This window comes from Cetorhinus maximus, chromosome 1 (assembly GCF_964194155.1).
Source record: "Cetorhinus maximus chromosome 1, sCetMax3.hap1.1, whole genome shotgun sequence".
Lineage (NCBI taxonomy): Eukaryota > Metazoa > Chordata > Chondrichthyes > Lamniformes > Cetorhinidae > Cetorhinus > Cetorhinus maximus.
The window spans coordinates 80649699-80663654 of record NC_135879.1 but is presented as its reverse complement, the minus strand read 5'-3'; the positions used below and the strand labels follow the sequence as shown (position 1 = coordinate 80663654).

Here is a 13956-nt window from a genome sequence, read left to right as displayed (position 1 = left end):
GGTGAAAGGGCATGAGCTGGTTTTTAACCAGCCCGTCTCAGCACCTGACAGCCCCTTTGTCCATCCCAAAACTATTTCCAAGGTAGATGGACACAACTCCAGCATGCACCCATTCCCCTGGAACGAAGAGCCCGCCATTCGGGGCACATTTTCCCAAGGTCAGTGTGCCAAGCCTGAAATTTCCTGACTCTCCTGGCTCGGGAGTGAAAATCCAGGCCCTGGAGTCCAGGAGCAAGTAAGTGCTAAGGTCCCATGGCCAGGAGAGGAGAGGAAGCATGGGGAGCGGGGTTCTTTATGGAGAGGCCCAGGGGGGAGGGGGGGACATCTCTGCCCCTGAACTTACCCCACAGCTTCAAAATTAAGGCTGAGTGGGAAGCGGCCCTTAAGTGGCCAATAATTTTCCTCTAAGGGCTTCAGTTGGGGCAAGGGTGCATGGGCCACCCTAAGCCTTGCCTGCCCCAAGTAAAATTGCAGACAGATCGGCGGTGGGAGGGAGTACAGTGAGAAGACCACCCAGGGAATTTTACAGGCCCCTTCACCTGCAAACCTGCCGGCAGAAGACAATAAAATTCCACCCCAGAATCCAGGCAGTGGCGAGTAGCCAATCAGGGGACTTGATGGGCAATTAGCTCCTACTGTGCAATTGGATCACAAATTTTCTGATGGTACACAGGTCCCACGCTGTCTTAGGAGCCCAGAAACTGAGCAAAGGCAGCTTCACTGAGAGAGGTCTAAGCCACAAACCAAGTGAGGCTTTTTATTATGTTGCTGGCAATAAATCACAGTGGTCAGGCCTCCCAAAGCAGCAGACATGCCATTGCAGCCCTTTCATGGAGACAGATGTCTCTGCTAATGTAATTCTTGCTGCAATGGCAGTTGCTGCAACCCTACTGAAAGCGCCGCTATACACGGCACCACCAGCACTCCTCATTCTGTGAGGGCACTGATGGCCCTCTCCACGGGCCACACTGAATGGACCTCCCGACACTGGAACCGACTGCTGCCCCTAACTGGACAGTGCTCCCAGAGGCAGCTTCTTAATTGGCCACCTCCGGGAAGATCACGTCCAACATCCCATCATAGCCATTTCCAGGTTCCTGACATGGAACTGAGGGAGCCATTGGAATCGCAACCCATCCGGAAAAATTCGGCCCATAGTGCAAGAAATGCCCAGTACAGACCCTGCAGCATTTAGGGTAAATTTTCACCTTAAGCCCTGCCAGTGCAGAATTTAACATGTCAGGAATGTGAAGCACTCTGTTGGGAGCGCTAACGGAGAAAATTTACCTCGTTTTCATTACAATAGGAATGAACCAGAGTAAAGTTAAAGCTGCATGAGGTCAGCTTTATAAAAACCACATCCGCTCTCAAGATGCGTCACTTAACAAACTATTATTTGTATCACCATGTCAAACCATTCTGATAAAGAAGCACATCACTTTGAAGTTATATTTCTAATAATTAGCATTTGGTATAATTGTTCAACCTCTTATCAGCAGAAATGATGAACAAGTATGGCTTTTTGCAAAATGGTGGTATCTTGGATGGAATCTGCCATCAGATCACTTGTGGTCATCGAAAAATGATAACTGGAGGTCACATGGGGTGAGAATCAGTGAACTTCCTAAGCACTTCATAGCAGTAGTGAAGGCTTGAAAACATATTGCCCTCTCAATGAGAACAAGAACTGCAGGGTGGAGGGCAGGGTAAATTAGAGGGCTTCCATATGCTCCGAAGAAGAAGCAAAATAGGTAACTGTCATACTGAACATCATAGGTCACACTTCTAAATATGGATTAAAGTTGCAGAATTTTTTTAAAAAAACCTTTTACAGTGATTGCAGATTGCAAAATGATTTTAAATTGGACTGCCAGTTAAATGTCTGTAGTCACATTAACTTAGATTTTCTTCAAAAATCTAATTCAGTATTGCATTTGTCGCCAGTGCTTAATCTCTAATCTCTACATCAGCTGAGCTACACAGAATCACTGGTCACTGATCTAAAATTGACACCAGCTGTAGATTACTGGGGGAAAAGAATGTATTAAGCAAGTGATTATACTTGAAAGTAGCTTAAAGTACAGATGCTCTGATTGCAGCAGATCCAACCGAGACTGCAGCCAACGATATTAGTTATGTTCCGACCAAATACCTATTTGCACTTTACAAAACCTCATGGTACACCACCAAATCACGTGCATTTGAAACTCACCACGAAGCTTGGCTTTGTCGTTTAGCCAAGATTTTCTTGTATCTGTATGACTTTATGGTGTCATTTTCTGTTGAAGTTAAGTCACATTACCAGGGACACCTGGGTTTGATAGAGTGGACGTGGGGAAGATGTTTCCATTAGTAGGGCACTCGAGGGCACAGCCTCAGAGTAAAGGGAAGACCTTTTAGAATAGAGATGAGGAGAAACTTCTTTAGCCAGAGAGTGGTGAATCTATGAAATTCATTGCCACAGAGGGCTGTGGAGGCCAGGTCATTGAGTGTATTTAAGACCGAGATAGATAGGTTCTTGATTGGTAAGGGGATCAAAGGTTACGGGGAGAAGGCGGGAGAACGGGGTTGAGAAACTTATCAGCCATGATTGAATGGCGGAGCAGACTCGATGGGCCGAATGGCCTAATTTCTGCTCCTATGTCTTATGGTCTTACTTTGTTGGTTTTGGCCCTCACAAATCCTACCCAGCAGAAATTGTGCTGAAACTGATGATGAATTTCACAGTTCTCAAGCTGCTTCCACAACGTTTTCGGAATAGATCTCAAGTCGCACAGTGATGAAGCCAGGATGCAGAAATAATGGCTGCTTGCTACTGAAAACCCCAGCTATTCTGGTAAAGCTCACACTATCCTTGATGAAGTACATGGGAAACAACACGATATTTTTGAGATTAGACAGTAGTCCACCAACCAAGCTCAGGTGTGGCCCGTAACTTCCAAGCTCCCCAGCGCCAGGTTTGGAGGTACCCTAAAGATGCGCTGGGGAATCCCTCTGGGAAGTTCCGACATAAGGGTTTGCACAGCAATTGCCCAGAATGGCACACTTCCTCTGGACAATTGTGCTGCACTGGGAACCATCCAAAAATGTGGTTTAAATCGCAAACTTCAGATGGGTCTTGCCAGGGTTACACCGATAGTTATTCAGAAAAAGTTAGAAGAATTAAAACCTCTTCTAACTTCTGAGTAACTATTGTGAAGACCCAGACCAACCCCACAGGATGCCCCCTACACCCCCAACATCACTCTCCCACCCCCAAGGGACAATAAAACAAAGTACAACCCTCTAGCCCTCACCCCTCACAGCTCATCTCCACACATTCTCCATGCCGCATTCAGGCCAACTTATGCCATCTCATATCCCCCATCCACCCCCCCATAGCCCCTCATATCCTCTGTGCCAACCTATGCCCCTCTACTCACCCCCATGTCCCTTTCACACCCTTCTTGCCAATCTATGCCCTTCTACACAACCATGGCTGCTCATACCCTCCATAATAACCCAAGCCCTCCACTCATTGGCCTAGCCCTAAATAACTCTGGTGTCAACTTAGTGCCAATTCATGCCAACCCATGGCCCCCCACCCAACACCCTTTGCCCTTACACCCTCCACGCCAACTCACCCAGTATCCACAATGGGCTGATCTCAGGAGCCATGGTGAGATGAAATAAAATAAAGTTCTTAAGTGTCTATTGCAGACTTCATTACATTTAAAAAAAACTCTCATTGATAATATTTTAATCCCCTCTAGTATTTAATCCCTTATATAAAACCAAACATTTTCAAGTACTTAATCCCATATGAAAACATATATTTGCATTCATAGCCCCACATGAAAGCTAATCTCTTTATAACCACTTGGAGCTGTCAGTCAAACTGAAATTACAGGCCAGCACTGTGATAATGATAGGTTGTGGAAGCAGTCAAACAGCACTAATCCTTAGGTCAACAAACATTGAAATAGCAGACATATGGGAGAATTTTCCAGTCGGCGAGCGGGGCGGGGCCCGCTCGCCGACGCATAAAATGACATGCGGTTACGTCGGGCGTGTGTCCGGACATCACCGCACATCATTAAGATTGTCAATTTGGCTGAACACCCGCCAAACTGTCAAAGGTCTATTAAGGCCATTAAGAAAGTAATTGAAATTGTTAAGAATGCTGCCTGTCCAACCTTAAGGTTGGCGGGTAGGCGAAGAGACCAGGCGGCCTTCACATTTTTCATCAAACCTCATCTACGGGCGGGATGAGGTTTCATGAAGGATTTATTAATTAAATTAAAAGTTTTGGAAAAATTAATGGGCATGTCCCAGCTCATGTGACAATTTCACATGAGGAGACATGTCCTTAAATTTTTTTTCCTCTATTAAATTTTTCTGAACTTGAACTGATCTCCCTGAGGCACGGAGGTGGGGTGGGCGTTAATTGGCCCGCCCACGTAAAATGGCAGCATCGACCCAATAGGGGGTGCCAATCGGGTTTGTGCCCGCCCCCGCACAACCCCCCCGAAGGGAAAATTCTTCCCATAGTTTTTTTTTCAACTGCAGGCTGGATTTTTTTTTTCAAAAATATAAAGGGTCTGGGGCTTTAAATGGCTTAACAGTTCCACAAAGCTTATCCAGTTTTTACTCACATTCATGTCTACTCTTAACAATCCCAGACCCGTACCCTACCTCTCCCAAAAGGATACCTCCCCTCTCCCAAAGGGATACCTTACCTCTCCAAATAACTCCGGCAGCTTTAGACCTTTTCCTCAAATGTCTAAAGCCTACAAGTTGTGTTTTGGAAAACCCAGTAACGAAAATTGGATTTGTTTGAAGGCAGCTGCACTTTTACATGTGCTGTTGCTTCTGTGAACCATGGTTGCGCAAAGTACAACATGCCCCCATTCCCCCCAATCAATCCCGGCAAAAATAGTGGGTGCTAAGTTCAGGGGCAGTGCTTCTGGAATTGGGGCTCTTGCATCATTTTGGCTAAGGTGCAGGGCCCTTCCATCTCTGCTAAAATTCAGGTTATAATGTCTATTGATGTCACCATCATTGAAGCAAAGGAATGACTAGTTTATAAAAATAATTATTCTTTAATTTTACACCTTGTAGAAAATATATTACTTGGACAACAGTACTTCTGCTTATAAATAGAATTAGATGTGATATCACTCATATGGAATTACTTCTAACTTAAAGAAAGCACTAACTGTTTCCATGTAAAAGGACCCAAGAATCCTGTACCTTGTACTGTGGTTACAAGACCTTAACGAGGTTTCTTATTTTATTCCTGTTTCATTGTTCAGATATCAGAACTTTACAAGCATGAAGAGATCGGCTTTGAATAATAAAAAGTTTTCAGGGAATTTGCAGATGTATGCACTGCACCTTTCCTGCAAAGATCGACATCATGAAAAAAAATCCAAAGATTGGCACCTACTGCACTGGTATCACTTCACCTATGGTCAATAAAAATTCTCTCTTTCTGTGATACCATGGAACCACTGGTGGGAGAAGATTCAGAGTTTTAGGCGAAAGTAATTTCCAAAGGATTCCAGGCAATCCTACAAGTGTTAAATGCAGTCAGATGATTAACACAAATGGAGATTTGTATCTGTACCATCTGCTTCCATTTTATCTGCCAATAATTTTGCACCAAGAGAAAATTCCTTTCAGCTGTATTTTACTTCAAAGTCCTGACCTCTCATAGCTAACTTTGTAAAACCACCAGTACTGCCTCCACAAAGTACCTTGAGGCATCTAACTAATGGAGATATGAGTCAATACATTCTGATCTTGACTGTTAAAAATAAACCTTTTACCAATGCAACTCCTGAACTACCTCACAAAAAGGAACACCATTTGTATAGCCTAGTCAAGCGTAGCTATTCCTTTATGCCAGTAAAAGTACTTGGATTGATCTGTGTTTATGGCAGACAAAAAGTATTTCCCTATTACATTCCATTAGAACTAGAATTCCAACCCTCATCAGAGGTACAAAGCATTAAATGAGCTAAAGGTTGTTTGTCACCATATAAACTACAACTGGAAAATTACTTCTCTATGTGTAACATAATTTTACAGAATTATATGAGCAAAATTGCCATGCTGTAAAGAATAAGAACATTACAACTCAACACATAACTAAAAAGCTTGCAATGTGATTATGACCAAATAGAACAGACTGACAATAGACAGATTGCAATTTATATTGTAATGAACAGATTTAAGTGCAATTTGGCAGATGCAACATGGAATTCAAGAAACACGTAATATGTGATTTAAAAAAACACAACCAATATGACAACTAAGAGATTACAATGCGATTGGTGACTGAAAGCCCCAATTGAGTAGCCAGAACAATAAAGAATTGGTATAAAAGCAAAATACAGCAGATGTTGGAAATCTGAAATAAAAACAGAAAATGCTGGAAATACTCAGCTGGTCTAGTACCTTCTGTGGAAAAAGAAACAAGTTAACGTTTTAGCTCAATGATCTTTCATCAGAACTCTCCAGCAAAAACAACCTCCCTCCAATATCTTCTGAAAGATGCATGGGCAGCTTTTGGTGGTTCACATAGTAACCCATCTCATAGATATACTGAAGTGGGTACTAAACTGTGGAATACATTGCACTTACCTTGCTTTCCAATCCTAAAATTGGTCTCCTTGTGTTATAACATTAGGAAATTCCAGCAACACTTTGCTTCATCTACTTACTGTAACTACAACAGTAAAAAGTTTCAGGACCCAAAATTATGGGAGGTGTTTCTTTCTCTTAGGAAAGTACAAGGTGAAATCAGCATTTAGATCTGAAACTCAAACATGAAAGAGCCTGCACTAAACCATAATGGGTTTGGTCAGCCACCTATTCATACAGCTCTATGGATTCAGACAAATGCAACCATTACAGATTGTAGGACTCAGACACATTACCATTATTTGATAGATGTAAACATTTAAGTACAACCAACCACTAGATGATGAGCACAAGTGCACCAATAAGTCTTTATACATTCAGAAACATAACTCTAGGGCACAATGGACTGTTTCAATCAGCAATATTAAAACCATTAACAACAAGCATGGAATAGATGAGGATAGGTGGCCCATCTCAATGTATCACTTTGGACTTACTTCCATTTATTAACCTCCAGGACACACGCACCAACCACACATGAGCATGCACAACTGAACCATAATATTGAGGAACTATTACAGTACAATTGTTTAAAGATACCAGATTGTAGTCATTCCTGGCCACTAGGGTCTGCAATAATGGAGTCACTATTGATGACTAATAAAAGCACATTAAACTTTAAACCATTCTATTTACATGTAATACCAGAGTCAGGTGATTTGGAAAGATTGCAATCTCAGTTTTTTTCAAATAAATCAGAATTGCACAAATTTTGCAAAATTAAATTTATTGCTTTAATTCACAAATCATTTTCACCACAAATGAAGTGTTCCAAAAACATAAGCTGAAATAAGTTGTCAGGAGCTGGATGATAGGCACAGCTCCCAATGTAACAAATACGTTGTTTTGGGAAATGCAAATCAATTCCGACTCCCCTTCATAAATTTTGAAGCCTTTTCAATAGGTATGAATGGGACTGTTATGTCCTGAAGCCTATAGATGGCTTAAAAAGGCAAAATTTTCTGAGTGAGCCTGGGATCTCCCCTAGCCGTGTCTCACTGACATGGTGGGCAGAAGATCCACCCATGACCCCGAGCTGAAATTTCAAGACTCTGTCTAAACAGGTACAGCACCAAATTTCCCCTATGGTTCTAGAAATCAAAAACAGAATAGTTTACCCACTAGAGTGGGTCCTGAATTATATTTAAGTGCAATTATTATCCATGTACTATTCTTACTGAACAGGAAGATCTGAATGGAAGAATGATAGGGGTAGACAGATATGAGAACAAAGTATGGTGCTGAGATCTTATGTCATCTATGGCAACTGCCTTAACTGAAACAGCAATCAAACTTGTTAAGGCCTTACTCTGTGGGTTCTTTTACACATGTACCTATATTAATACACTCTATAAAATTGAACCATTTTTTCCATTTGTGGACTCAGAATAAGAATAAAAACAGTTATCTTTGCATAATGATAGAATGCAGAACTTATATTAATTCAAGAAGGTGCCTGCAGCATTCATCAATGTGGAATTACTCACAGTTTTAGAAGCTTCGCTTTTAGAATTAATTTCCTTACTAGCAGGTACTGACTGTTTTACAGGCAGTGGCGCTATTTGGGAACAAACCCAAGTACTGGAAGGAACCATTGGATGCACCAAATTGATTTCCAGCTTCTTGTAAGATCTAACATGCAAAACCAGTACACATTTATAACTTGTTGATCAGACTGAACCAGTCAAAATTTTGCAATATCTTGAGCACTGAAAATGTAATATTTTATGTCTTTTCCTGGCCTGGATTTGAATCTATTTTAAAAATAAATAATAATATATGTCTTTCACTGAAAACTCCTTTGGCATTATTAGGTGTGATATGAAAAATAATCAGCCCTACATCAAAATGTTTTTATCTTCATTTAAAAATGCCCATCAATAAGCATTCTCTTTGACTAGAATAGGTACTGCATAAATTCAAGCAACTTGTTACAGTGTCTGTCATTGGTTGTTTTTATAATATTGCTGAATATTCCTCAAACATTACATTTTTCACTGCAGCTAATTTACTACAATCTCAAATCCTGCAGTCTTTAGATATTTTAGATATCAAAAAGGGAAACCATCGTTTCCAATTGCAGCAGTCCCTAATAATGAAAGTAGGAGTTCCTAAAACAGCGTTTGAGCCCTACTGCAGAAAAGCCTTCGCATTGCCCTATTAAATCATACCACCTCAGTCACTTCTAGCTGAATTCAATACAGCTTTGCTTAAACAAAGACAGTAACTGGAATCAACAAAAACAAATCTACTTCTGTAAAATGTAGTTAGGTTAGATGACACAATATAAAAGATAAAAATCATTTCAGTTTCTTTTTAATATCTGTTAGCACCTTGTGCACATTGCAAAGCAGAAAGGCAGCCCCTCAGCACAGCACCAGCAGATGGACAATTTATTGCAGTTTCTGTTTGCTGCAAAGGGCATTGCTAGCTAGTATCTCTGTGCATGCTGGTGATGGAAGATTCACACACACACTCCCAAGCGCACACAAATAAACAGCATTGGAAGATACAGCACAAACACTACATGAAAACAAATCATTGCTGCAGTCAGAAGCAAAGTAAACAGTAAAAGGGCATCTTTTAATCCAATTAATTAAATCTGGTTGGGTATCCTACAATAGAAAACCTGATTTAGCATATGTTTATAAATTTAATGGTATTCTGACAGGGCTAGCAGGGCACCACAATGCAGTGAATCTATAATCATTGCTGAGTAGAGTCACGTATAGCAGGTGTCTTTAAACAGTCAATGCTACTATATTTTTGGTAAGGTGGCGTACCTTGCGTTTACGACTTAGCCGTTCGCTGCTTCTCCTTGATTGCCTCTTCCTCTCTCTTTCCTTTTCCTTCTCCTTCTCTTCATGATCAAGCTCCCGGGCTTTTTTAAGGTGAGCTGCAGCGTGAGCCATACCAGAAGGGAATTGCCAAAACCCAGTTTAAGAATTCAAATCATCCCCAACCACAAATTTAAATGACTTGCTAGCAAGGACAGTGCAAAGGAGGCAGGAATCAAGAGCTGCAATCCCACTGGAAAGGTCACCTCTCAAACAAAATTCTTGCAGCACCCTTAATTCAAAATGCAATTCAGTTCCACAGATGCAATCCTTCCCAAGAATGTGAAGCAAGTTTGAGACCAGCTCTCCTTAGAGCTGCAATAGATAATAAGCAGACAGACTAAGAACATATCCTTGAGCACATAACGTCAGAGCATGGCCTTCTGGGGCCCTGGGACTGGCTGTGTCCCCCGACTAGAGCAGGCAGGACCCATATTAACAGAAAGTGAAGGGGGGGAGGGGGTGGTGTGGGTGGGGAAAATCCTTCCAGCTTAAGCTACACCTTACTACGTGTTGAGAAATGGTGCAGTCTGCTTTAATGACTAGTGCAGCTATTGCTGTTGTCTCTGCTGAAGCACTGGATATTTGTCTTCCTATTTAAAGCAGGTCTTTTCATGAAAATGGGTTTCTACAATTTTGTCAGCAATCGGTAATTATGTTTATATCTATAGATGCGTGGAGAGTGGAGGGCTCTGACTTTTGTAATGTTATTGCTTCTGACGATTTGTCTTTTTACCCTGCATGTGATTTTGTGTTCAAAAATCTAAGATAAGCACTTAAAGATGACCTCAGAATCTATTTGAGTAATATAGTACTTCACTCAATCCTTGGGTTGCCCAGATAGCCACGTAAGTAATTATGAATGTCTCCAGCACGAGTTATTTCTTTCCAATAACAAGCAAATACTGAAAATTCATCTAAATCAAGTGCTTAACTGAAAGATACGTAGAAATTTAAAGAACATGTAGTTCATTCAAGTTGTGTTCAATAAAGCCAGCAGCCACAGGCCATCAATAATAGTCTTTTTATCAGGAGGGCAGGTCTCCAAAAGATGAGTGTAAGTGCTCACCACAAGGATTTGAGCGTCAAACATTGTGGCACACCAGTGAAAGCCAAAAGAGCTGATTAAATAACACTTCTCAGATGTCCGACACTTACATCTTTGAATTTTACTTTTAGAGGATATAATTAAAACAGCAATATTTAACTCCATGCAGATTTATTTTTTTAACCCCCCTACCTGATTACCCCCGATGTCCCCGACTAGGAACCCCCCACTAACCTGACTACATTCCTGACCCGACTACCCTCCTACACCCAACCAACACCCCCCCCACTCCTCAACTACTGCCCCCAACCTGATGAGCCCCCCGACTACCCCCCAAACTTTCCCACTACACCCAACCCCCTCACCCACTTACCTGCCACCCTATCCCCACAACCACCCACCAGCCACCCTACCCCTCACCACGCCCCTGCCACCCTATCAAAATCAGGAATAGATCTAGTATAGATGGATTCAGGATTCCAATTACAGATTTGTTACAATTGTTTTCCCATTTACACAAATGGTCTAGTTGATATTAGATGGTAAATTTGTGCTGCCATCTAGGAGCATCTTCTTCTGGCCACACAAATCAAGAGAGGTTACATTCAGGCATCCCACCAGCCAGAAAATCATGGGCATAATGGCTGCTATTTCCTCACATGTACAGTCAATGGCAAAGCTAGACACTGGCAGTGCAAACTCAACAATTCGTTTCTTACAGTGTTGAAATAATTTTGTTACATCTGTTACTTTTACGATTAGTGTTTTCTCTCCCTTCATTTTGAGTCCCATTTGTTCACCAGGAGTAACTATTGTGGGATACATTGAAGACCAGCATGGTCCAAGCAAAATGTTGAATCCATCCCAAAACGAGAAAATTGTAAAAACTAGGGAATAAGAGTACTGGTCCAAACTGTTTTATTCCTTTTGGGACACAAATACTTTGATGTTTATTCTGAATTAATAATAATAATCTCTGGGCGGAAACTTGTGTCCTCTCCTGTGGTGAGTTTGGTGGCGGGGCTATTTCGTTGGACGAGAGGGAGGTGGGTGGAGATCCCACCACTTCCTTGTCTCCTTCCCGCTCTCACTCCAATATGTGGACGGCCTTCCCACCCCGTCGCCAATTAGGGCCTTAAGTGGGCAATTAATGCTCATTTAAAGGCCTCATTCTGCTGCTGCTGGCATTAACCCAGTGGCGAGTCACAGGGGCTCGCCATACAGGGAGCAGGATGAGCAAACCCTGGTATGTCTACTTGCAGACTTCTGGCGGGGTGGGGGTCCCTCATTCAAAGGCACTCAGTCCCTGATTGAGGAACCCAGCTTTGGGAAGGTGGTGGGGTTTGGGGGAGGGGGAGGGGGGAGGGGGAGGGGGAGGGGGGGAGGGGGAGGGGGAGGGGGGAGGGGGAGGGGGGAGGGGGAGGGGGAGGGGGAGGGGGGGAGGGGGAGGGAGGGGGGGAGGGGGGGAGGGGAGGGGGGGAGGGGGAGGGGGGGAGGGGGAGGGGGGGAGGGGGAGGGGGGGAGGGGGAGGGGGGGGAGGGGGAGGGGGGGGAGGGGGAGGGGGGGAGGGGGGGAGGGGGAGGGGGGGGAGGGGGGGAGGGGGAGGGGGGGGAGGGGGGGAGGGGGAGGGGGGAGGGGGAGGGGGGGGGAGGGGGGGAGGGGGAGGGGGGGGAGGGGGGGAGGGGGAGGGGGGGAGGGGGAGGGGGAGGAGGGGGAGGGGGAGGGGGAGGAGGGGGAGGGGGAGGGGGAGGGGGGGAGGGGGGAGGGGGGGGAGGGGGAGGGGGGGGGAGGGGGAGGGGGGGGGAGGGGGAGGGGGGGTGGCAGCTAAGAGCCCACCTCCTGACCTAGCTGCCGACACCCCACCCACCCCCATGACCCTGTTCCCACAATGCCCTTCCTGCCATTACTCGTCTGTCCCCTAGGCCTGTCCTCGATCTGAGGTCTCAGGTGGGTGAATGAACTGCCAGCAGCCACCGCCTTCTGGTGGCTCGTCAGAGTACAGAAAAGTTGCCGGGCTATGATTGGCCAGCAACTCACAGTGGGCGGAACTTCCAGCCAGAGTGGAGGCCCACCACTGACCTGTCAATTGCCTGAGTGGCACAGGGTGCAACGGACCCTTGTGAAAAGAGGTGACACTGGGGCCGGTGGCTCAAGCCCATGTCACTCAAGATTCTGCCCTCTGTATTTGTCAAGGTGACGATTATAATATGGGGAAATGGAATACTTTCTCACTAAGCATTGGTATATGGTAGTTGCAAGGGCAGATAGGCAGAGCTCACTGTACTCTGTACCAAAATTAAAAACAACTTCCAAAATACACTCCCTGGTAAAGTGTTAATCCAATGTATTAAACAGTTGCACTTTAGTCTGCAACCAATGCTGGAAATACTAAGGCCACAGGTTTTACTCCCTGTCTCCTCACAAATGAATAACTTCCTCAGTATGTGATATTTAAATCACCTCTGCAAAGAGTACCATCATTACTTGTTTGAATGATATCATCAGCTGCGAGAATTTTGCAATGCCTCTCATGACTCTAATTAATATTGCTGTGGCCGTACAAGCAACAAAACACACATTTTCAAAAATTGTTTTGGGACATTTCTTCTTAGTACTGGCACATGCTGGCTGCATAAGATTGAAATTACAACCTGGACTAATCCTTTGAAGATGTTTATTATAGCAAAGCCATTGGAGAAATATTCAAGATGGATAACTGAGCAATAACAATGTTAAAATATGTCACCTTTTTAGTGCCACTGCCGCAGTTTTAAAGGCCTCATTCTGCTGCTGCTCGTATTAACCCAGTGGCGGGTCACAGGGGCTCGCCATGCAGGGAGCAGGATGAGCAAACCCTGGTATGTCTACTTGCAGACTTCTGGCAGGGTGGGGGTCCCTCATTCATAGGCACTCAGTCCCTGATTGAGGAACCCAGCTTTGGGAAGACAAAAAAAGTTGAATTCCAGCGTGTTGCAGCATGAAATAACAGAGAAATTAAGACAAGCTGCAACTGCATCAACCTATAACAAGGCCTCTTTATCACGTTCATTCCTGACAATTGTGTGGCATGAATGTTACATGCTGCCTATCAGCTCAAGCCTGACCGTTGTCCAGGTCTTGCTGAATAGGGACACAGATAGCTTCAGTATCTGAGGAGTTGCAAATGGTACTGAACATTGTATAATCTTCAGGGAGCATCCCCACTTCTGACCTTACGATAGGGGGAAGGCCATGATGAAGCAGCTGAAGATGGTTGGGCCTAGGACACTATTCTGATTTACTCCTGCAGTGATGTCCTGGGACTGAGATGATTGACCTCCAACAACAACAACCATCTTCCTTTGTGCCAGGTATGACTCCAGCTAGTGGAGAGTTTTCCCCCTG

The 13956-nt window shown here is 43.9% G+C and overlaps 1 protein-coding gene across 6 annotated transcripts in view; it reads right to left on the bottom strand.

The window, feature by feature from the left end:
• LOC144681248 (ankyrin-2-like) overlaps positions 1-13956 on the bottom strand; it is an 866008-nt gene that overhangs the window by 512685 nt on the left and 339367 nt on the right. For 5 of the 6 annotated variants that reach the window (XM_078542897.1, XM_078542890.1, XM_078542902.1 and 2 more), the window contains exon 1: positions 9471-9886. The exons of the other annotated variant lie outside the window; for it this stretch is intronic. In XM_078542897.1, the coding sequence (XP_078399023.1) occupies positions 9471-9599 (129 nt within the window). In that variant the 5' untranslated portion in view covers positions 9600-9886. Of the gene's footprint in view, positions 1-9470; positions 9887-13956 lie in introns of those variants that run through there. 6 annotated transcript variants of the gene reach the window in all.